Below are 21239 nucleotides of genomic sequence, written 5' to 3'. Positions count from 1 at the left end.
AGAGTAACTATATATACCATATTTTTATTTAACAGTTAGTTTACAATGTTAATGTGGTAGTTTTAATCAATCATTGGACTGGTTGGAATTGCCACTTGTATTGTTGGATGAATGTTGGATAAAATTATAGTATTTAGCATCTCTCAATTTTATTTTATTTTTTTTTTAATTTTATTTGAATGGTAATGCAACACCAAGGAATAAAGAAAGAGTAATGGCTACATACCACACATCTCACAAAGCTTACATGACAAGATTTAATAGCCCTTGGATCAATCTTATTTATTTTTAAAAAAAAACACTAAAATCTTGTCACATCATTTTTGTGAGATGTTTGTTTGGTATAAGCATACTCCAAAAGAAATGAGAGTAAAATAAGAGCCTACATAATTATATTTTTAAAGAAAAAAACTAGATTTTATATTTTTATTCAACAAGGTTAATGTGACACTAGCAACTAAGCTTTCGACTAATCATTATTAAATAAAACAAATCAATGATTAATATAGAGTGTTACATCACTATTGTTTGTTGAACAATTGTAAGATGAGATTATAAAAATACAATATCTGGCATTTTTAAAAAACCTAAATAAATTGGGTCATGGGGGGCTTGTTTTCCTTTTTCTAAACGATTTATGAGCTATAAGCCCGAGAGCAGATCGGCCCATACACAATTCCTATTCAGTACGTAGTGTAGTCCAGCCAAAAAAATGAATGTAGGCATTGGTCAAAGAAGTCAAAAAGTAAACGCAATTAACGCCCACGATGCGACGTACGCTATACCAATAAAAAATCAAATAAAAAGGCAAGTGCTTATAGATGAAGAAGGTTCCACCTTGGAGGGTCTACATGGTTGTTCCATGAATCTGAACCGGCGAGTTGGGCTCACTTTGCTCCGTTGCTAGAAGCTTCCAAACCAAAAGCCAATTCCTAAGTTAGGGCATTCTTTCTCTCACTGCCATGAATTAGGCCTTTTCTTCAGTTTTCACACATCTCCATTTCCACCTTCAATTTCCCACTCCACTGGGTCTCCTTAAAAAACCCTAATAACGATCCATCCCCTCAATCGAATAAAGCTTCCATGGCGGAGCACTTGGCATCGATCTTCGGCACCGAGAAGGACCGCGTCAACTGTCCGTTCTACTTCAAGATCGGCGCGTGCCGCCACGGAGATCGGTGCTCTCGCCTCCACAACCGGCCCACGATCTCGCCGACGATCCTCCTCTCCAACATGTACCAGCGGCCGGACATGATCACCCCCGGCGTGGATGCCCAGGGCCAGCCCATCGACCCGCGCAAGATCCAAGAGCACTTCGAGGACTTCTACGAGGACATCTTCGAGGAGCTTAACAAGTTCGGCGAGATGGAGAGCCTCAACGTCTGCGACAATCTCGCCGACCACATGATCGGCAACGTCTACGTCCAGTTCAAGGAGGAGGACCAGGCCGCCGCCGCCTTGCAGGCTTTGCAGGGCCGGTTCTACTCGGGCCGGCCGATTATAGCCGATTTCTCGCCTGTCACCGATTTCCGCGAGGCTACGTGCCGGCAGTTCGAAGAGAACAACTGCAACCGAGGTGGGTACTGCAATTTCATGCACGTGAAGCTGATTGGGAGGGAGCTGAGGAGGAAACTCTTCGGGAGGTACCGTGGGTATAGGGTCAGCCGGAGCCGGAGCCGGAGCCGGAGTTTGAGCCCGAGGCATAGGCGAGATTATAGGGATTATTTGGATCGTGATTATCGTGGGAATGGGAAGCGATCGAGTAGAGACAGGTATGAGAGAGACGGTAGTAGTGGGAGGAGAAGGCACGGGAGTCCTAGGCGGAACGGGAGCAGGAGCCGGAGCCCCATGCTGGGGAGGGAAGGGAGCGAGGAGCGGCGAGCGAGGATTGAGCAGTGGAACCGAGAGAAGGAGAGGCAGTGAGATGTATGGAGGCATTTTCCCTTTCATTTGATACGGTACAGTACTTGAAATTTGGTTCATTCGGTAGGCTCGGTTGGGTTTTCCTTGTTGCTTCTTTGAGAGAGATCGAAATTGGTCTTCGTTAGAACTATTGGTCCTGATTGTAGTGTGCCGTTTAAGAACATAGCTTAGCTTTGGTATGCTCAAACTTCTTAACTGGTCTTAGTCTTATGAGCCTTTTGTAGTTTTAACCGTGCTGGTACTGGGTTATTGTTAATCATACTTCTAATTTCTATTTATGTTGAGCTTCTTGTTCGATTAAGACACTGGCTGTAAGTGGGGTTTATGTTTAGTTCAGAATCAATTGGTGGTGCATAAGGCAATCATACTGGAGGCTTTTGGCTCGTAACGAGTGAGACTTAATCTCACTCAAACCATTCTTTTATATGAGTTTTGCATTTAGTTAAGTCCATTGGCCAGTTTGAGTGTTGCCAATGCAAACCACTGATTTTAAATCTCTGTGGTTAGTGGATACGGATTGGCTCTACTTTTTTGGAGCCTTTAGCCATTTGCTTCCCAAATAGTGAACATGCGCTATGTTTTTCTTGTGGTCGTTTCTGGTTTTCAATAGGCCCCTTTCTAACTTTGATATTATAATTAGGCCACTTTCTAGTTATTTCTTCTTGATCTCTTTTGTGGGCGATTATCTCTCACCAGATATTAGGGACATTCAATTATTGAACAATAATTTTTTTCCCATGTCATCTACGACTGAGTGAATACCGTCTTCAAAATTTTTAATATTGCATGATAGTCGCGTGTAATGTTTGGTCAAGTTGTTGGTGTTCATCTGGTCTTGACTTGATTTTAGAATTGCAACCTAAATTATTTGAACCGCTTTGGAAGTTGTCAATTGAGGTGTGCTTTTAAGGTGATGGTTGAATCTTTCTGAGGTTATGTTGAATTTGTGTCTAATTGAAACTTTAATATCCACGGGGGATTGCTCCAAACAAACTGATTCTTACCTACCAGCCATTTCAGAGAAAATTGGTAGGTTCCATGAATATATGGTGCTCAATTCATGATAAAAAAATTTAGAGCATTGTGTTTGTTAAATGGTGTGAGGGCTGTGCAGTTTGGTTGCCCCATTGCTTACTATTCCATAAGATTAACCGTTGATTTTGTTTGATGGATAGTTATCATTATTGTTTTATCCAACCTGGGTCTGTGAAGAATAATCCTTGGTCAGCCTAGTACGAATATCACATTCCTAAATTGGGACTTTGCTGGATATTCATTTTTCAGGGATGTTGCCACTTTTTTCATTCTAGGTATTTCATTTCGTGCCACCATTCATTTTGCCATCAGAAATACTTGGATAACTTAGATTCACAACTTTACATGGATGGTTATACAGGCTTTGGTCAATAATAACTTATTATAGGACCTCAGCAGACTTGTTGTGTGGTGGGTTAGGATGTTCTTATTTCAGATTTTGACTGGGCCTGCTGTTGCAAGTCCACATCCATTGTAGGTCACTAGTTGCGATTGATACTACCATCATAGATGTCACTGCAAGTTTTAGGCATTTCCTGAGGGTCTGGAGATTAGTTGATTGAGATCATTTTCTTATTTTTCTGCTCCTGGTCTTATTTTCAAGTGAGAAGCTTAAACCTTTTTTTTTTCTTTCTCTAATGATTTTTCCATTTATGCTTTTAGGGCCAGATCTGGTAGCCTGAAAATTGGGCTTGCCGAGCTCAAAGTTGCTCAGAAAACGGCTTCCTGGTTTTATTTTCTAGTCAGAAACTTATCTCTCTCTCTCTCTCTCTCTCTCTCTCTCTCTCCCCCTCTCTCTAATGATTTTTCATATATGCTTTTAGGGCCAGATTTGGTAGCCCTGAATATTGGGCTTGCAAGCTCAAAGATCCTCAGAAAATGGCTTCCTGGTTTTATTTTATAGTCAGAAACTTATCCCTTTTTTTGCTCTCGCTAATGATTTTTCCATTTATGCTTTTAGGGTCAGATCCTGAAAATTGGGCTCGCCGAGCTCAAAGTTGGTCAGAAAACGGGTTCCTGGTTTCATTTTTTAGTCAAAAAAACTGAATTGTTCTTTTCTTTTTTTTTTTTTTTTCTCTCTAATGATGTTTCTATTTATGCTTTTAGGGCCAGATCTGGTTGCCCAGAAAATTGGGCTTCTTGAACTCAAAGTTGGTCAGAAAATGGGTTCCTGGTTTAAATTTCTTGTCAGAAATTTTTCCCTCTCTCTCTCTCTCGCGCTCTCTAATTATTTTTCCATTTATGCGTTTAGGGCCAGGTCTGGTACCCTTAAAATTGGGATTGCCGAACTCAAAGTTTGTCAGAAAACAGGGAAAGTTGTCTGGTTAGTGTATCAAGCATGTATCTCAGTTTTGTTTTTCTTCTAACCAAAAGTAACATGTTTATCAGGGGTACAACATTATGCTTTTTGAAAAGAAAAAAACAGGTTATGTTTTCCCTTCTTGATAACTTAGGGACATACTTATGTGTCTATAACTAGTTGAGGTGGTGCCTCTCTCTGTGTTTTTGTGGCTTTATAGGAAACTTGTTTGACCCTTTCTGTTAGAAACATAAACACCCTTTTACCCTCTTATTCTTGAGAATCCAAAATTGACCTCCTTCCTCCTTTGCACTAGTGCTGCAGATATAGGGTTAAAATTCCATGATCATCTATCTGGTCAAGACCATTGTTTTGGAGAGGGACAAAGTATTACTTCTTGAAGCGATCATTCATTGGGGGTGAAAAAAAATGTCGAGAACTAAGGTGCCATAACTTCAACAGCTCCAACGTTAACATGTCTTCAAGTTTTCATGAGGTTTGGCTTTGTGTGATTACTAGTGACAGGTCCTTGACTGATTTCTACAGGAAATGGTGAAGTTTCACCAGTGCAAAATTGCATAGTTTGAGGAAGAAATGGGTGTTAGTGACCACTTTCTCAATTTATAAATATACACGTTAGAACTGTCAACCCCACCTTTACCAATTCCAAGCTAGATTATCTACGCTTGTTACCATTGCAGTTCTCGTTTTATACAATATACGTTTGAATGAGAATTGCACCTATAAATGGACCTTGGTGCTCCAATTCTTTCAATGTTTTTGCTAAACCCCGTCCTTGTATCTAGTTGCATCTTTTGTGAATGAATGTATATAACTTGAGTTCCGGGTGTCTGTGGCCGGGTTTGTGTAGCCTGAAGGCTGAAAGGAAATGTGGAAAAGAGCGCTACGGGATTGTACGACGCAAGGGTAGGATGGAAAGATCTCTTTGGGCAGGGGTGTGGGAGAGGGGACGGGTTACTTGTGTAACACCGCACAACATTTATGTGCACAACAATTGCACACCAAGACACATTGAGTATGAGATTCATATATGTGAGTCTTACATATATGGACTCACATGCATGGATTTTACACTCGATGTGTCTTGGTGTGCAATTGTCGTGCAAATGAATGTTGTGCAAAAATCATTATTCGTGGAGTGATCTCTCCCATGCAGAGGATCCCACGGGCAGCAGCCATGCCATCTTCTCTTTGTGCAGAGAATAATAGAAAATTTGGAGCTATTTCCATAGGAGAGCATCTTCGGCGAGTATAGCAGTAGCTAAACTTTAAATCTATGATATGGCTAAATTTGGCTAGTAAGAGCCAAATTTTCTCTTCAGCAGAAAATTTGCATTCATTTGGATATTAATTTCATTGGGCCTTTGAGCATCCCGCCTGCCCTTAACTAAACGTCGTTCTAATATGAGCTTTTTGACAATATATAAGTTTATCAAGGACCCTGCTGTCCCTGCAGAACTAAAAGTTAACGCCTCCTTTCCAATTATTTTGAGGGAAAAAAACGTTTCTACTTTTTTAGATTTTTTTTAAAATTAATGGCTTTTAAAATTGTGGAGCCAAAAACATGTAAAGAAACATGAAGAATTCTTTCTAAACCAGATAGCCAAAGATTAGCTACTTTAACCAAAAAATAAAAAATAAAAAATGGTGATTCATTACAATGCTCACCACTAAATGTAATTTTTTTTTTTTTTTTAATCATTCTTTTACCTCTTAAATGAAGCAGTAAAAATAGATAATTAAATTAGAGAGTAGAAAGTACGTGCTTTAAAAAGTAGATAATTAAAAATAATAATTTCTAATTAAAATAGAAAGAAAAATGTAATTGCTCTAAGTGTGAGCCATGGAGTAGGTAGAGGACCTGGTAGTCGAGTACTGGGATCCAGGCGGTGCTTCATAAGGAAAAAGAATAAAAAAAAGGAAAATCAAATCGTCCTCTCCACGTTTCTCCTCACTTGGATGCCACGTCCCCCAGTTAGCGCGATTCTATTGGTTGAGTGACAGCATCGCGCACGCCTTAAGATCCTCTGCTGACCGATAAGTTTTCACCTCGTGCAACCAAGCTTCAACGCGTCCACGTCAGCATATCACAGTGCGATTCTCTGGGTCCACCACACGTGGCGGGACAACAGCGCGAGTCTATGGGAACTAGTCTCCAGTCTTCGCTTTTCCTTAATCCTTGCGGACGAAGAAAACCAGCCCACCACGCGTTTTTAGGTGCGAACATATATACTGGGAACACGTTCTTCACAACAAACAGCCTTCTCCTTCCATGAATTCCCTCTCCCTCGCTTTTTATTAAATTTTTTCCTTCATTTTTTTTTGTTTGTTTTTCTGTGTATATTTCGGTTCGCTTAGATTTTAGTGTTCCTCTTTTATCTAATTAATTATTGGGTTATGGAAGATCCTGATTTCCCAGAGGACGAAGACTTTATTGGAAGAATCGATTGGGGGAGCCTCTTCGATGAACTACCGGAGGGCACGAATTCTCTTTTTCCGATCGAATCCCCTGTTCTCACCGACTCATCATCCGCCGAGGCCTTGTCGAACCCGTCCCCGGGTCCGGTCTCGTCGTGGATCGGCGAGATCGAGACCATCCTGATGAAAGACGATGACGACGAGAAGGTCTCGGCAGAGCCCAGCAAGGAGTTCTGTGATAACTTTTTGGCGGATGTGCTTTTGGACTCGCCCGGGGAGGTTTCCGGCGAGGTCGACAAGGACTCTTCCACTGCTTCCGATGACGGAAACGGTGATTGGGGGAAAGAGAACGTGCTCAACAACGATAAAGATTGTCACAGTCAAGATGATGCTGATGATCCCCACTCCAAGAAACGAAGAAGGTACCACTAGTTCATTCAAATTTTATCTAAATCAGAGAAGAAAAAGTGACTTTTTATAAACCTATTATAGGGTTTTGAGCTAGATTTATGGATACTTTATTAGAATAGAAGTTTTTGCGTAGTTATCTAAAATTAAACATTGGCTTACTGTGTGATCCTCAGGAAAAAATGATCTCTAATTTGGTGTGATCGTTGTTTTCAGGAATTAATGTATTGGTGTTTTTCGTTAGGTGGTTGCAATCAGAAAAAATAATCTTTAATTAAAGCTTTCGTTAGTGTTGTAATCTCTAATTAAAGTTTTCTAAGATGGGTGCCTGATCTTTCACATCCTCCACTGATATGTTCTGATTCTCGTTGGTCCTTTGTAGACTTTGTCGCAATGGGCAAGTAATAAGGAGTTCTATTTCTTTCATGTATCCCATTTGAACTTGATCTGCGTCTTATAAAGAGTTTTCAAGAGTTGCATGTGATGATGGGTGGACCTGAATTTTTTCAGGCAGCTGAGAAATAGGGATGCTGCGGTGAGATCGAGGGAGAGGAAAAAGATGTACGTGGGGGATCTTGAGATGAAGAGTAGGTATCTAGAAGCGGAATGCAGGAGACTGGGGCGTCTGCTTCAGTGCTGTTATGCAGAGAATCAAGCTTTACGGCTTAGTTTGCAATCGGGCAATGCATTTGGTGCCCCCATGACCAAGCAGGAGTCTGCTGTGCTCTTGTTGGGTATGGATCTTAAACCATCTTGCCCTTGTTTTTTCTTTTTCTTTTTCCTTCTCTTCTTCTTCTCCCCCTCTCTCTCTTATATATTATTGTTGATTTTGCTTCAACCCTATGAGAAATATGGGACCACTATTGGTATTCGGGCATGTATAACTGCTTAGTGAATTGGGCAGCTAAACTATTGTATAGACTGAGTTGAGCTAGGTAGTGCTGTTTGAACTTGTAATTGCCTGTGTTTGGCTTTGGAGTTGACCAAGTTGACTTAAACATCTTAATTTCACTTATCTCTCATGGGAGATGTAATACTGAAATAACATGTGTCTATTTCTTATTTTCTGTTATTAAAAAAACAAATAGGCTAAAGTCGTTGAGTTAGCTCACTGCTTCTTGAACCTGCCTTCTTTACCTTTTGCAAAATTCATCGAATTGACTGGGTTCTCCACACCTTTAGCTTGTTGGGAGGACTCTTTGGTTCAAAGTTGGATGGTCAGGTTTGTGAATAAAGTTGAGCAAGTAGCTAGGCATGTTGAACGCCCTGAAAATTTGGTCATCTGCACCTGTCTTAATGAGAGCTTCAAATGAGTCCTTTCTTCTTCTTTTTTTAAATCTTACTGGGTATGCTTTGCAACTACCTATCTCAATGTTGAGACTATTTATTTCCGAGTGGGGGAAAAAGAAGTCTTAGGGCTAATAAAAGCAAAGAAAAAAAAATGAATTACTATTAATAAGAATTGGCCTATAGTAACATGGTACCAAATATTTTCAATAAGAATTGGCATATAATAACATGATGCATGGACATCTGTTAGTTTTTTGCTCAGCAAACTTGGAACATGTAGAAATTATTATCTTATTAAATTCGTCATTGCACATTTGGAATCTGCTGGATGTAAACTGAAGTCGCAACATTCCTTCACAGCACTTCATCTTGACCAAATTACTCTCAACCCAATCCTTTTTTTTTCCAAGAAAATTATAGCCTTGCTGAGCATCTCTTCCATTCCTAATTCAGTAGTCTTGAATTGTTTGATCCAGCTGTCAGTCACGTCTCTCATGGGTTGGCTATGTACTATGAGAAATGATATAGTTACCTCTCCTATACATCTCTTGTACATCTACATACAATCAAGTTTCAAATCTACCATTAAATTTGTAGGGCCCAATGTGAGTTACATAAATTCAAAGGTAGATTTAAAAATGAGATGTACAAGAGATGTATAGGAGATGTAAAAATATCATTACTCATGTACTATAAGTTTGGACTTCACATGGGCGTGTACAAACTAGTTGGGCATTCTTTGTACATCTAGTCATGCGACTAACACGTGTTCCCATGTTGGGTTGATTAATCAGGCTCTATATATAGTTTAACACTACTAACATTAATTCCTAGTGAGCATTCCTTGTAAGAGAGGTTGCTGTGCCTGTTCTTGCAAAGTTTAGTGGAATTACCATACTTTAGGCTGGTAATTATGGAAATGGGTTATCATTCTATTGTTGCCATTATGCTTTGACAAAGTTGGTTTCTGTGTCTATTTGATGGCCCTTCAATTATGCTCTGGTCTTTTGTTTTTTTGGACGAATTGGATAACGTTGACCATGGTTTTGCAGAATCCCTGCTGTTGGGTTCCCTGCTTTGGTTCCTGGGCATCATGTGCCTTTTCACCCTGCCCACAATGCCCCAGTTAATTCTGGGAAGAGTTCCACTGGAAAACGTGGGAAAGAAAAATCCAGGAGTAAGAGGGGCAAGAAGTAAGATTTTTGGATACTTGATGGCCCAATCTGTTGTAAAGACTAGGAGATGCAAAGCTTCAAGGACCAAGATGAAACCGAGTTACCTTGTTCTTTGAGTTTTTGGGAAGGACTTTCATCTTCTTTTATTATATGTTCAATGCTTATCTCTATTTTGGTGTTAAGGTGTTAAGAATGTAGTGGAGTTATGACTTATGATAAATATAAAGTAACGGACATGCTGGTTTCTCTATTTTGCTCGCATGTTTCTTTATGGTTGTTTCGTGTTGGGGTGAAGAATTTCTTGTTTGCGTTACTAAGGCATGGTTCCCCACTTTTTGAGGCCTTTGTGGGTTTTCATTGCTGGTTTTGTCCTCCTACACTTTGTTCACATGTTGAAGTTTCAAAATCATTTTCCAAAATGAATTCTCGATGTATATAACCATGATATCTGTAGCCCCATGTTGACGGCATGGAGTAGGCACTCTCTCCCTCTAACCAAATATATCACCGTGTTCTTTGCGTGATATTTTCTTCATTAACACATCCCCATCTCTAAATCCTAGATTCTAATTACTTGGAAAAAGAAAAAGAGACTGACGGCCCCTTTCTCCAATGTTAAAGGAGAGAATGTGGGGATTGCTTCTTTTGGCCTGGAACTGCCCGCGTCACTGGCGGGTGAGTTACTCTCCGGTCCTTATTCTCTTCTTTTCTCTTCTCTTCTCTTTTCTTTTTCTTTTTTTTTTTTAAAAAAAAAAATCCATTTTGGTATTTGGAAAATTGTCAAAAGTTTGGGGGATTATGGCAGAAAACTTGTGAGGGACATAGAACCCTCGATCCACTGAAATTCTTTCATTCGTTCATTGTTAGGGTTGAGTCGATTCAAACTTTTAAGATTTTAAAACTGGCTCGTTTATTAGGAAGTATATTTAAATTGAGCTATGAAATGTATCAAATTTGGCTCGTTGGAAGCTTGGCTAAGCTCAAGCTCTTGTTAAAAATATCATTTGAGCCGAGCAGGGTACTTGGCAAGTTTAGCTCAATTTGAGCTCAAGATAGCTATTAATTTTTTTAGTGGAGTTCAAGCTCGAGTTTGTGAATAACCTTTATACATTTATCTATATTATAAACATATAATTATGTGACTATACAAGGCATATTATGCAATAGAGTATATAATTATATTCTATAGGTAACAATATGTTATTATATATAACTAGAGAGTATGAACTATAGTATATGTATAATGTGAGCAAATAGTAAGTCTAGCATATCCTATAAATAATTAACTATAATATAAGTATAGTATATAATTATTCATTTTTTTAACAAAATTTAATCATACTTTCATTCATTGGTCAAGAAAATAGACCATATTACTCTAACAAAACAACATCGCACATGTAACTCAAAATTTCTTCCAATCAAATATCATCTATGACTTGTTTAACTGTGCCCTTAGCTAAGCCACGTGTTACATAAGTTGCCTCCCGGTGAATGTGTGCAATCTATAGCAACTAGACATTGACGCAATAGTTATCCATGCGTCTCTTTATTAGCTATTTATATATACAAAAACTACATCTTATAGAATTCATAACATTTATCATTTGAAGCGCGTCTTCTTTTAAAATGATGTGTTGAAAGCCCAAGTCTTTACTAAACATAATTGTCTGGGATATGTTAACGATGTGCAATGTGTCATATTGTTATATACTAAGTACTAATGAACTAATATATTAGTTTATGAACTAAACACTAATAATGTATGTATATACACATACATTAATGCCCTGGACACTGCCCATATGGTTTGGGTGTCATTTCACTCTCTTTCACAGTCGTTGAATTATGCTCCTACCAATACCAGGTTAGGTAAGCTGGACCAACGTTTTAGAGAGATCTAACCATACCTGCCCGCAATATGAGATTTGTCAATTCAAAGTCTTAACTATAAAATTGATTTTTTCTCTCTTTATTTTTTGGATCGAAAGTCGGAGTCCGAGGCCGTGTTCCATGGAAAAACAAAAAAAAATCGGCCATGCCTGCGCTGAAGACTTGTAGCTCTGAAAAAAAAAAAAAAAAAAGAAAAAAGAAAAAAAGAAAAAGAAGAAAGACTTGTAGCTCTCATGAATCTGTGAAAAGCTTAGGTGGAGCGTTAGGTAAGAGATACACCCAGCGTTTCTATATAAAAGTTACATTGTTTGGTAAGTCAAGTGAGCTTTCTTTGAATTTACAACCATGTCCTTGGGCAGCATATTCCAAGCGAATGTGCATCAGGGTGAGACCTCATCCTCCGCTCAGCTCGCTATTTGTATATAATTTGGCCTCCACCCTCTCCATTATTCGACCAATTTTGAATTCTAATACGATAATTCTAAGTAAAACACATTTTTATATATATATATATAAAATTAATTAAACAAAATTTTATTTAAATTTCTACATTATAATTTTATTTAAATTTTATTGTTGTTATTTTACTAATTGTGTTTTTATTTGGTTCTATTATTTAGAATCTATAATAATTGTGGCATAGAGTCATAGAGATGAACCATTAAAATACAAAATTGTCACACAGAATATATAAGTTACAAATTGTTGAAACTCTAAAATGAGAAGAAATAAAATAAACTCACAATTTTAAGGCATCCTTCTCCTCCTCTTCCTTTTTTTTTTTCTTTCTTTTTTTTCTCTCGGCGGCCTTAGGTAATGGCCTAAGCGGCCTACCTATTGAGCTAACCCGGTCTCCATTTCAAATAAAATAAAAATGATTTATCTTATGATCAAAATTAAATTTTACAAATGATGTATATATTATTTAATCTCATACATAGATTGTATAAAATTTTCTGTTCGTAAGAAATTTATGTCCTAAAACAAAATCATAATTTCAAAAGGAATCTTTCATTTCACTTTGCCATATCCATTTATAAAAATTTTACCGTGCAAACAGGGGCGGTCCTACATTGGGGCTAGGGGGGCCTGACCCCCCAAGCCCCAAAATTTCCCCTAAAAATTTTTTTTTTTCAAAAAAAATTAAAAAATTAAAAATTTTACCCCCTAAATTTTTTATTTTTACCCTCTAAATTTTTTTTTTTATCAATTTGATCCCTCCATTTTTACAAGCCTGGTCAGCCACTGCGTGCAAAGTCACAATTTGTGGCTTTTACAATTGCACTAGAAGTTGCCTGGACGAAAATAGTTACAAACAAGTTGTTGGTCGGTTCTGAAGGAAGGTTCTATCCGTTGTGGATTTGATCTCCCTTAAACCACTATAAGACTCAGTGAGTCAATCTTCAAATCCACACCCGCCCATAGTATTTGTTTTCATTTTTGTTACAATATAAATTGTTGCCTTTTCATTAATACTTGGGGCCTGGGCAACTAGTAAAAATAATGGAAACCATGGGTGAAAAAATTTCTTAATATTCTTTCCATATCCTAGAACCAACAAAGTCAAAGCAGATGTAATATTGTATCCAAGTTATTTTATATAATTTTTTATTTTTTATTTTTGTACAAAAGATGTTTATTGGGCTTATAACTAAATTACGGAGATGCCCTACTCATAAATAAATAATATATACTAACCAACCCTTCACCTTTCATCCGCCAAATGATATGGGAAGAATCACGCCACATCAGCTTTAATAGATGAAAGATGAATACTTGGACAGTATATAGCATTTCTCATCCCCTGTTATTTTACGATCCAACGACTACTAAACCTTGTCATGCTAGATTTGTAAAGTATTTGTGAGATATTTTTGTAATATGTAGCATTATTATTTTTTAATAATGACTTATTTAAGATTATTAGACCTACCGCTTCAGTATGGTAAAATATTTATAGAATAAGGATATACCATCCAATTCGATAAAAAAAAATAATTAAAAAAAAAGAAAGAAAAAAAAGTGGGGTTTGGGGACAAATATGGTAAAAAAATATTTGATATAACATGGAAGATGGCAATCAAATAATAATCGTAACTATGAAAAGGATATGTGAACTTCAGTGGATACCTGCTGAAAAGGATCTCAAGGAATAAATACAAAGATCCAATCCAGAAGAAGATTACAACAAGAGGGCAAATCCGTCGTCCCGAGAAGAATCCATGGCAGTTTCGTAAATAACAAGCGAGAGAAGGCGAAAGACCAAACCGGCGGCCCTTCGGTTGGTTGTATCGCCCAGTCCTTTCCTTTCCCCGCTATATAAACGGTCTCTTGAAGCCCAACCCACTCACAGTAGTAGTTGTTCAAAGCAACAGCCAACAACAACAACGACGACGCAAACACAGAGCACAAGAAATTGTCGATGGATTCAGACTACGGCATTCCCAGAGAACTCTCTGACCTCCAAAAATCTCGATCTCACTACGAACCTGAAATCCCTCCTTGTCTCCAGGTCCCTCTCTACTCTCTCTACCTCTATTACCTACACTTAACAAATATTGCTGAGTTAATTGAGATTGTTGTTTAATTCACTCTGGGTCGCTCTCTATGTGTTTGATAAAATACGGGATCCGATTGTTGCCCAGATCTGCTATCGTGCAAAAGAATGGATTGGGTGTTTGATTCGATCTGTTGTTGTTCACTGCCACTCTCTTTTGGTTCATGTGTGTTTGGTTGTTACTCTATCGTGCAAAAATCATTGCAATCGTTTTACGACTTTTACTCATGTAGTTGAGATGACCTTGGAATTTCTGATCAAATGCTTCTTTTTTTCTTTTTCCCCCGCAAACTGCTGTTTTATTATGGGACACAAAAGGGGAGTCTTGATTAAAATAATATTCTTATTGTTTGGGCGTGGAACATTCAGAATGTTCCTTCGGGACTTAGTAAAACAAATAAATGGGTGTTTTTTTTTTTTTGACACTCTTTTCCACAATTGTTTCGAATATAAATGGGATATGCGTTATATGAAAGATTAGAAGTGTGGTTCATAATTTAGTTCTTAGAAGGGTTGGAGTTATCACTGAGTTGATCAAACATTTGTCATTATACAGGGAACTACTGTCAGGGTTGAATTTGGTGATACAACAACAGCGGTAGACCCCAATGATTTCCACATGATAAGCCGATATTTCCCACACACTTACGGTCAGCCTTTGGCTCACTTTCTCAGGAAAACTGCAAAAGTCCCAGATGCTCAGATTATATCTGAGCATCCGGCTATGAGGTGCACATCTGATTGTAATTTTATTGTCATTCCATTTACGTTTGTTCTATTATCATTACATCTTATTGTCTAATGTGTTGTATTTTTACAGGGTGGGAATAGTCTTTTGTGGGAGACAATCTCCTGGAGGACATAATGTTATTTGGGGTCTTCATAATGCTCTTAAAATTCACAACCCCAATAGTACTTTACTTGGATTTCTAGGTAAGCTGCATTTTCTATTGGAGGGATTTTTTTTTTTTTCCTCTCTTCTTGTTGTTTTATAAATTGGTATGCATGTTTGTGATTGCGTCGGACATGTGTTTTTATCCACCTATGTATACATACATCTGGATATCTATAATCAGCCCCGATGTACTTTTTTTTTATTCTTTCTCTATGATTTTTTCAAGGTGTTTGGTTGTGCAAATTCTTCATATTAAAACATAGATTTTTCAGAAACCTGTGCTTATGTTGCCTGTCTGCAATATGCTTTGTTGTCACTTTGGTTGACATATGAGAGTATGTTGTGTGCATTTTCTCGTTAAAAAAAATGTTAGTTACTTAAGCCAATACCTTTGCAACTGTAAACAGGTGGTTCAGAAGGTTTATTTGCAAAGAAAACTCTTGAGATAACAGATGACATTCTTTCAACCTACAAAAATCAAGGTAGGTGGTGGTACAAGGAAATTGTCATGAACAGATACTAAATTATCACACTTTGAACCTTATGAACTGTATAATTTGGTTCTGCTTCACTAGGTGGTTATGATTTGCTGGGACGGACAAAAGATCAAATTAGAACAATCGAGCAAGTTAATGCTGCCCTAAATGCATGCAAAGATTTGAAATTGGATGGCCTTGTCATTATAGGAGGTAAAGGAAGTGATTTTTTTAAAGTTAACATATATATTTTTAACTGGAAGTTAGTGAATATGAATGTTTGGTATCCTTGAAGGCGTGACATCAAACACAGATGCTGCTCAGCTTGCAGAAACATTTGCTGAAGCAAAATGCACAACAAAGGTACTATGCATGTGATTTTTTTTTATGAAATACTCAAGTGATATTTATAGGTAGTTGTCTCCAGATAATTAAATTTTTTTAACTCTTCTGTTGCAGTTCTATACCTTTTAGCTTGTGTAAATTTATTTAACCATATATCTTTGTCCTACCACAGTCTATTGATTGAACTTTTATGAATTTCACAGGTGGTTGGTGTACCTGTTACTCTGAATGGAGATCTTAAGAACCAGTTCGTGGAAACTAATGTTGGTTTTGATACAATATGTAAGGTATGTCAGATGAAGTTGATGGTATACTTGTAATTTTAAGAAAGTGCTCCATGTTGTGCATGGAGATTTGATAATTGCAGATAATTACAAATTTGCTTCCCTTTCCTTTTTTAGTTTTGTTTCTTATTGCTTTGAGATTACATGCAACTAGAGCCTGGGCACATGGTGTGTGTGTGTGTGTGTGCAGCACATTGTTTGATGTTATACGATTTGCTTGTTGATATTATTTCTTTTCCAACACCTGTTGTACACTTGGTTGCTAAATCTCATTTTTTTGATGGAGTTGCAAGATTATGTTATGAGATTACGTGTTACCTAAGAAACTTGAGGATGAGAATTGAATTTTCTTTTCAGGTCAATTCCCAGCTCATCAGCAATGTTTGCACTGATGCACTCTCCGCAGAGAAGGTAATGGATATCTAGTTCCCTTATTCTGATTCCTCGTGAATGAACTGGTAGTTTCAATTTAATTTTGATGGTAGATTATTAGAGTATGATTATTGATCTTGCTATGCCATAATTTTCTTTTTCTTGGTTTGTAAAAAGCTCTTGTCTCTGGTTTCTGTTTTGATCTTGTTCAGTTGAAAAGTCTCCATAACTTCTTTTCTGTTCCAGTATTATTATTTTATCCGACTTATGGGTCGGAAGGCATCACATGTTGCTTTGGAGTGCACTCTACAGTCCCATCCCAATCTGGTAAGTATTTCTTTTCTGTTGTTATTTAATTTGATGTTGTCATCATGAATTTGTTAATATACCTTCTATGTTTTTCTATATCTCTTTTCTATGTATAACTTGATATGCACTTTGCAGGTAATTCTTGGGGAGGAGGTGGCTGCATTAAAGCTTACGCTTTTTGATATCACAAAACAAATTTGTGATGCAGTTCAAGCCAGGGCAGGACAAGGTTTGAAACAGTTTTGAGTTGCTTCTAATGTCATTGATGCTGATAGTTTCAGTTTTTTTTTTTTTTTCATCTAATCTATTTTATTTGGACCAGACAAGAACCATGGAGTCATCTTATTACCAGAAGGGCTTATAGAAAGCATTCCTGAAATTTATGCCCTTTTGAAGGTAACTTAGGCAGTTAAAAAGTAATTCCTTTTGCAGCACCTCTCTCCCTCCCTTTTATTTTGTATCTTCATTTGACATTAAAAAGTTTATTAATATGTGTTCTTGCTTTAATATTAATGTTTTGTGCCTCAGGAAATTCATAATTTGCTCAGGCAAGGTGTTTCTTCTGATAACATTTCTTCTCAACTTTCACCCTGGGCATCTGCTTTGTTTGAATTTTTGCCACCCTTTATTAAGAAACAGGTACGAATTTGCCATAGACTTCCCATTGAAAGACGTCTTCCACTAATAGTATCTAGTGTTAACTAGTTATAGGGCCCTTCTAAGATTGAGATTTTGAATGTTACAGCTGCTCCTTTACCCTGAATCAGATGACTCTGCACAATTATCCCAGGTATTTAGGCTTTAGATACTTCTGTTTTGAAAAAGACACATCAAATTTTAAGATCTTTAATATACTTTTTTCTTTATTTTACAGATTGAGACAGAAAAACTTTTTGCACATCTTGTGGAGACCGAAATGAACAAGCGCCTGGTACACATTTTTTTTGTTTCTTTTATTGTTTCCCCTTCCCCCCTATTTTTTTTACATGCTTTGTTCTTTTCCCGGTAACCTTTTACTGGTTGGGAGATCTCAGATGATGTTCCCCCTGTGTGTGTTTTACGTGATTGAAAGTGCATGGGAGAAATCCTAATCACTTGAGATCATGTGAGGAGGGAGTCATTTTTATTTCTTTAGGGGAAAGATTTGGCATCCACTTGGCGCCTAACCACTCTGCACAAAATGCAAAATTCCATTGAGTGCATTACTTCCTTCCTGCTATTCTTGCCTCTCTCTTCTTTTATGCTGGTATCAGATTTTGCTGTCATTCAGACATTTTGTCTCTATTGAAGTTTGCATTGCTTAATCATTAATAGGCTGAAGACTTTTTCTTGTTCGACTTCTATTCTATCTTCTTCTTCTTTTTTTTTTTTTTGGTCTCTGAGCAAACTTCTATTCTATCCTGTACTATTGTTTGTTTGATGCTTAATGAATATGATTCATGATTCTAGGTCAGCAGTTAATTGCCTTTTAAGATAAGAAAATTAGAACCGACGTATAATTGGTTACAGTTAACTGTATATGCTGAGTTGTTTTTAATAGAACAAGACCCTTAGTGGCTAATGTTCTTTGGTGTTTTGGACAGAAAGAAGGCACATACAAAGGGAAGAAATTTAATGCTATCTGCCACTTTTTCGGTTATCAGGCTCGGGGATCACTACCATCAAAATTTGATTGTGACTATGCCTATGTATGGAAAAGCTAGCTGTTGCTTTATCTCCTCAGACTTTTAGCTATTAATATTTTCCTGTCATGTTAATATTGAGGCCATATCCTTGCAGGTTCTTGGGCATATCTGCTACCATATTTTAGCAGCTGGTTTGAATGGTTACATGGCAACTGTAACCAACCTTAAGAATCCAGTGAACAAATGGCGTTGTGGTGCTGCTCCAATTACAGTAGGTTTCTTTGTTTCTGTACTTCTATAGCATTCTCTGCCATAATAATTGACAAATATGGGTTTTGTAATTTTCCTTCATGTCTTTTAGTTCAAGTTCAGTGCATTCCAGCGTTTTCTTTTCTTTGGTAATACTTGCAATTGTCGAGAATGTTGACTCCAGTTATGACTACTTGGTGATGAACATCAGGCAATGATGACTGTGAAGCATTGGTCTCAAAGTCCAGGTGCCACGTCAATAGGAAAACCTGCTATTCATCCAGCCACTGTGGACTTGAGAGGCAAAGCATATGAGTAAGTCTCTTAGTGATTGCACGTGAGATGCCTGATTGGTGTTGGTATTTAGTACAATGTAAGAGAAATAAAGAATAAAAAGTTATAAATGATATTTGATTTTCTTCAAATTGATTTCTTTTTATTTTATATTTTAGGATTATTTTTGCTCTCTCTCTCTCTCTCTCAGTCACACACGTGCGCGCGCACGCGCACACACACAATTTGGCCACACAACTTGCTTGAATTATGTGTTGATTTTTTGTGCCACTAGATTTTATTTTAACTCTGGTTCTACACTGGTGGGTGGCTTTGGTTACAGTCTATTGAGGCAAAATGCAGCAAAATTTTTGATGGATGACCTCTACAGAAATCCAGGACCCCTTCAGTTTGATGGTCCTGGTGCTGATTCTAAGGCTCTAAGTCTGTGTGTTGAAGACCAGGATTACATGGGCCGCATCAAGAAACTGCAGCAATATCTTGACCAGGTGCTTACAATTCTATGGTCTCAAATTTGTAGTTCTACTCGTGCATTCTATGAACATTGCTATGAAAATGAGAAAGCAAAGAACCATTCCTTTGGCAAGGTTTTGTAATCCATCACTTTCTGTTGATGGATTCGATTCTTTGGGATGTTCAAACATGATAGTTTTTTGTGCTGCAACCTTGCATTCTCTTGTGATATGACAATTTGTTATGGTATATCAACTATCACATTTATTCTCAATTTGATTTATAAATTTCATGAATCTATGGTTGCATCACACAAACTTGTTACACCTTCTATTAAGGTTGTGTCACACAAACCTCAGAGACCTTATGAGCTGAAAATATTAGCTTAAAGCTTTGTTCTTTCTATTGAAAGAATTGCATCAATATACATAGACCGTTATTTTCCCTAGTCCTAATTGGGCTCAAAACATCTTATATGGGAAGTAACACAGCTTGACCTTTGGGGCCATGATGGAAATTCTTTTTCAAAACTATCGACTGCAATTATTGCTTTTGGGTTCTTTCCCCAGCCAGTCGTCCCTGTTAGGGGTCTAGCCTAGAGACTTCTCATTTGCAGGGAAATTTTACAACAAGACTTGAGTACGGAGTAGCCTGTTGAGGATCCGGTTTAAGCCTCATGCCCGCCCCATCTCCTGCTGCATTCGCATTGAGTGGGATATGCCATCGTTGAAATATGAACATAATTTCATGATTTCTTTGGCATTTGAGCTTGTTTCCTTGAGTTTCTTTTAGCCTGCATCATCTGTGCAACATCTTGGTTTTTGTTCATTTTGTGCTTATATATGACTTAAGAGGATGATCTGAAAGTGCATAATCATGCGGTCATAACATATGATATGATGTTGCAGCTTCTGGGGATTTAGTACCCTGTGGGGTGAATGGATTTCGATTCCATTGTGTACCATGGAAGGAGAAGATAGTCATTTTTTTCTCCAATGCTATCCCTTCTCTAACTTGCAGTTTTGCTGATCAACATCTAGTAGTATAAGATGAATATCAGATTTTGGCATGTATTTATTTTGGTTGCAAATAATTTCTCATTGAATTCCTCTTTTCTCTTCAGGTGCGAACCATCGTAAAGCCAGGGTGTTCACAGGATGTTCTGAAAGCAGCTTTGAGCGTCATGGCTTCCGTGACAGACGTTCTCTCAGTGATGGCTTCACCTTCATCCAACACATCCTTCTAAACATAGTTATTATCATTCCAGTTCTGATGACTTTGGTACTTAAATTCTAAAATAATTGTCGTCTTCCTATCATGAAAATGTAGGTGCAGAACTGAGTTTCACTTTTTGACATCAACTTTATTTATTATTTTTTTTTTGTGCAAGATAATTGAGAGGATTGTATTGCAAGTTGTGAAAAAGATGAAATTTTGTTTTTGTTATGATAGAAAGGTAGATTATGTTTTCTGTTGCTTTGAAGCTTCCATGAGATCAATAGCGTCCAGGCATTTTACATTATTTGATACGCTTCAATGTGTCTGACTGTAATGGCATAGTTTGAGACATACCCATATTGCACCCGGTTTTTGAAAAGAACATGCCTCGGTAGTTTCTAGACAGACTAGTATCGAGGCGGCGCGTGTCGTCCGTGGACTGCACTAGTAGATCTTTATAATGCCCCGAAGAAGGGTTATAGATTTTAACATGTTAGACCACTCCCAGCAGATCATCTAAATTTCAATCTATTCTACAAACCAAAACTCATTTTTGGCTAATATAGCTAACCACCTTTAAAACTACTCTCCAACATATTATCTAAATTTATATCTATTTTATTAAAATAATCATTTTTAATATTTTTTTTATTATTTTTGTTAAAACCTCATTCCCACTCTTCAACACAAACCCACCGG

The 21239-nt window shown here is 37.4% G+C and overlaps 3 protein-coding genes across 5 annotated transcripts; all 3 read left to right on the top strand.

Moving 5' to 3' along the window:
• Nucleotides 1–832: 832 nt before the first annotated feature.
• On the top strand, nucleotides 833–5044 carry LOC133871045 (splicing factor U2af small subunit A-like). Of its 3 annotated transcripts, none has more exons than XM_062308397.1 (2): nucleotides 833–1958; nucleotides 4583–5044. In XM_062308397.1, the coding sequence occupies exon 1, from the start codon at nucleotides 1084–1086 to the stop codon at nucleotides 1921–1923; it is 840 nt and encodes a 279-aa protein (XP_062164381.1). In that variant the 5' UTR covers nucleotides 833–1083; the 3' UTR covers nucleotides 1924–1958; nucleotides 4583–5044. The 3 variants fall into 3 exon arrangements, with proteins under 3 accessions (XP_062164381.1, XP_062164380.1, XP_062164379.1); XM_062308396.1 differs by having other exon boundaries at nucleotides 4575–5044; XM_062308395.1 differs by having other exon boundaries at nucleotides 3622–5044.
• A 1451-nt stretch (nucleotides 5045–6495) lies between these two features.
• LOC133871044 (bZIP transcription factor 60) lies at nucleotides 6496–9820 on the top strand. Its single transcript, XM_062308394.1, has 3 exons — nucleotides 6496–7119; nucleotides 7616–7839; nucleotides 9448–9820. The coding sequence occupies exons 1-3, from the start codon at nucleotides 6677–6679 to the stop codon at nucleotides 9684–9686; spliced, it is 906 nt and encodes a 301-aa protein (XP_062164378.1). The 5' UTR covers nucleotides 6496–6676; the 3' UTR covers nucleotides 9687–9820.
• Nucleotides 9821–13771: 3951 nt separating this feature from the next.
• Nucleotides 13772–20798, top strand: LOC133870784 (pyrophosphate--fructose 6-phosphate 1-phosphotransferase subunit alpha). Its single transcript, XM_062308004.1, has 19 exons — nucleotides 13772–13975; nucleotides 14577–14749; nucleotides 14841–14953; nucleotides 15323–15397; nucleotides 15491–15604; nucleotides 15687–15754; nucleotides 15940–16023; nucleotides 16378–16431; nucleotides 16639–16719; nucleotides 16837–16930; nucleotides 17024–17097; nucleotides 17230–17340; nucleotides 17447–17491; nucleotides 17576–17632; nucleotides 18285–18389; nucleotides 18481–18597; nucleotides 18787–18890; nucleotides 19192–19357; nucleotides 20446–20798. Exons 1-19 carry the CDS (start codon nucleotides 13886–13888, stop codon nucleotides 20566–20568), a joined length of 1848 nt encoding a protein of 615 aa, XP_062163988.1. The 5' UTR covers nucleotides 13772–13885; the 3' UTR covers nucleotides 20569–20798.
• Nucleotides 20799–21239: the final 441 nt, after the last annotated feature.

The sequence above is a fragment of the Alnus glutinosa genome, chromosome 6, assembly GCF_958979055.1.
Source record: "Alnus glutinosa chromosome 6, dhAlnGlut1.1, whole genome shotgun sequence".
In the NCBI taxonomy this organism is placed as follows: Eukaryota; Viridiplantae; Streptophyta; class Magnoliopsida; order Fagales; family Betulaceae; genus Alnus; species Alnus glutinosa.
The sequence above is the reverse complement of the archived record's forward strand: the minus strand, read 5'-3'. Positions and strand labels throughout refer to the sequence as shown.

Coding starts and splice junctions, on each gene's coding strand:
- LOC133871044 (XM_062308394.1), top strand. CDS start 6,677: ATGGAAGATCCTGATTTCCCAGAGGACGAAGACTTTATTGGAAGAATC. Junction 7,120..7,615: donor CACTCCAAGAAACGAAGAAG/GTACCACTAGTT, acceptor GAATTTTTTCAG/GCAGCTGAGAAATAGGGATG. Junction 7,840..9,447: donor GTCTGCTGTGCTCTTGTTGG/GTATGGATCTTA, acceptor ATGGTTTTGCAG/AATCCCTGCTGTTGGGTTCC.
- LOC133871045 (XM_062308397.1), top strand. CDS start 1,084: ATGGCGGAGCACTTGGCATCGATCTTCGGCACCGAGAAGGACCGCGTC.
- LOC133870784 (XM_062308004.1), top strand. CDS start 13,886: ATGGATTCAGACTACGGCATTCCCAGAGAACTCTCTGACCTCCAAAAA. Junction 14,750..14,840: donor TCTGAGCATCCGGCTATGAG/GTGCACATCTGA, acceptor GTATTTTTACAG/GGTGGGAATAGTCTTTTGTG. Junction 15,605..15,686: donor TGGCCTTGTCATTATAGGAG/GTAAAGGAAGTG, acceptor GTATCCTTGAAG/GCGTGACATCAAACACAGAT.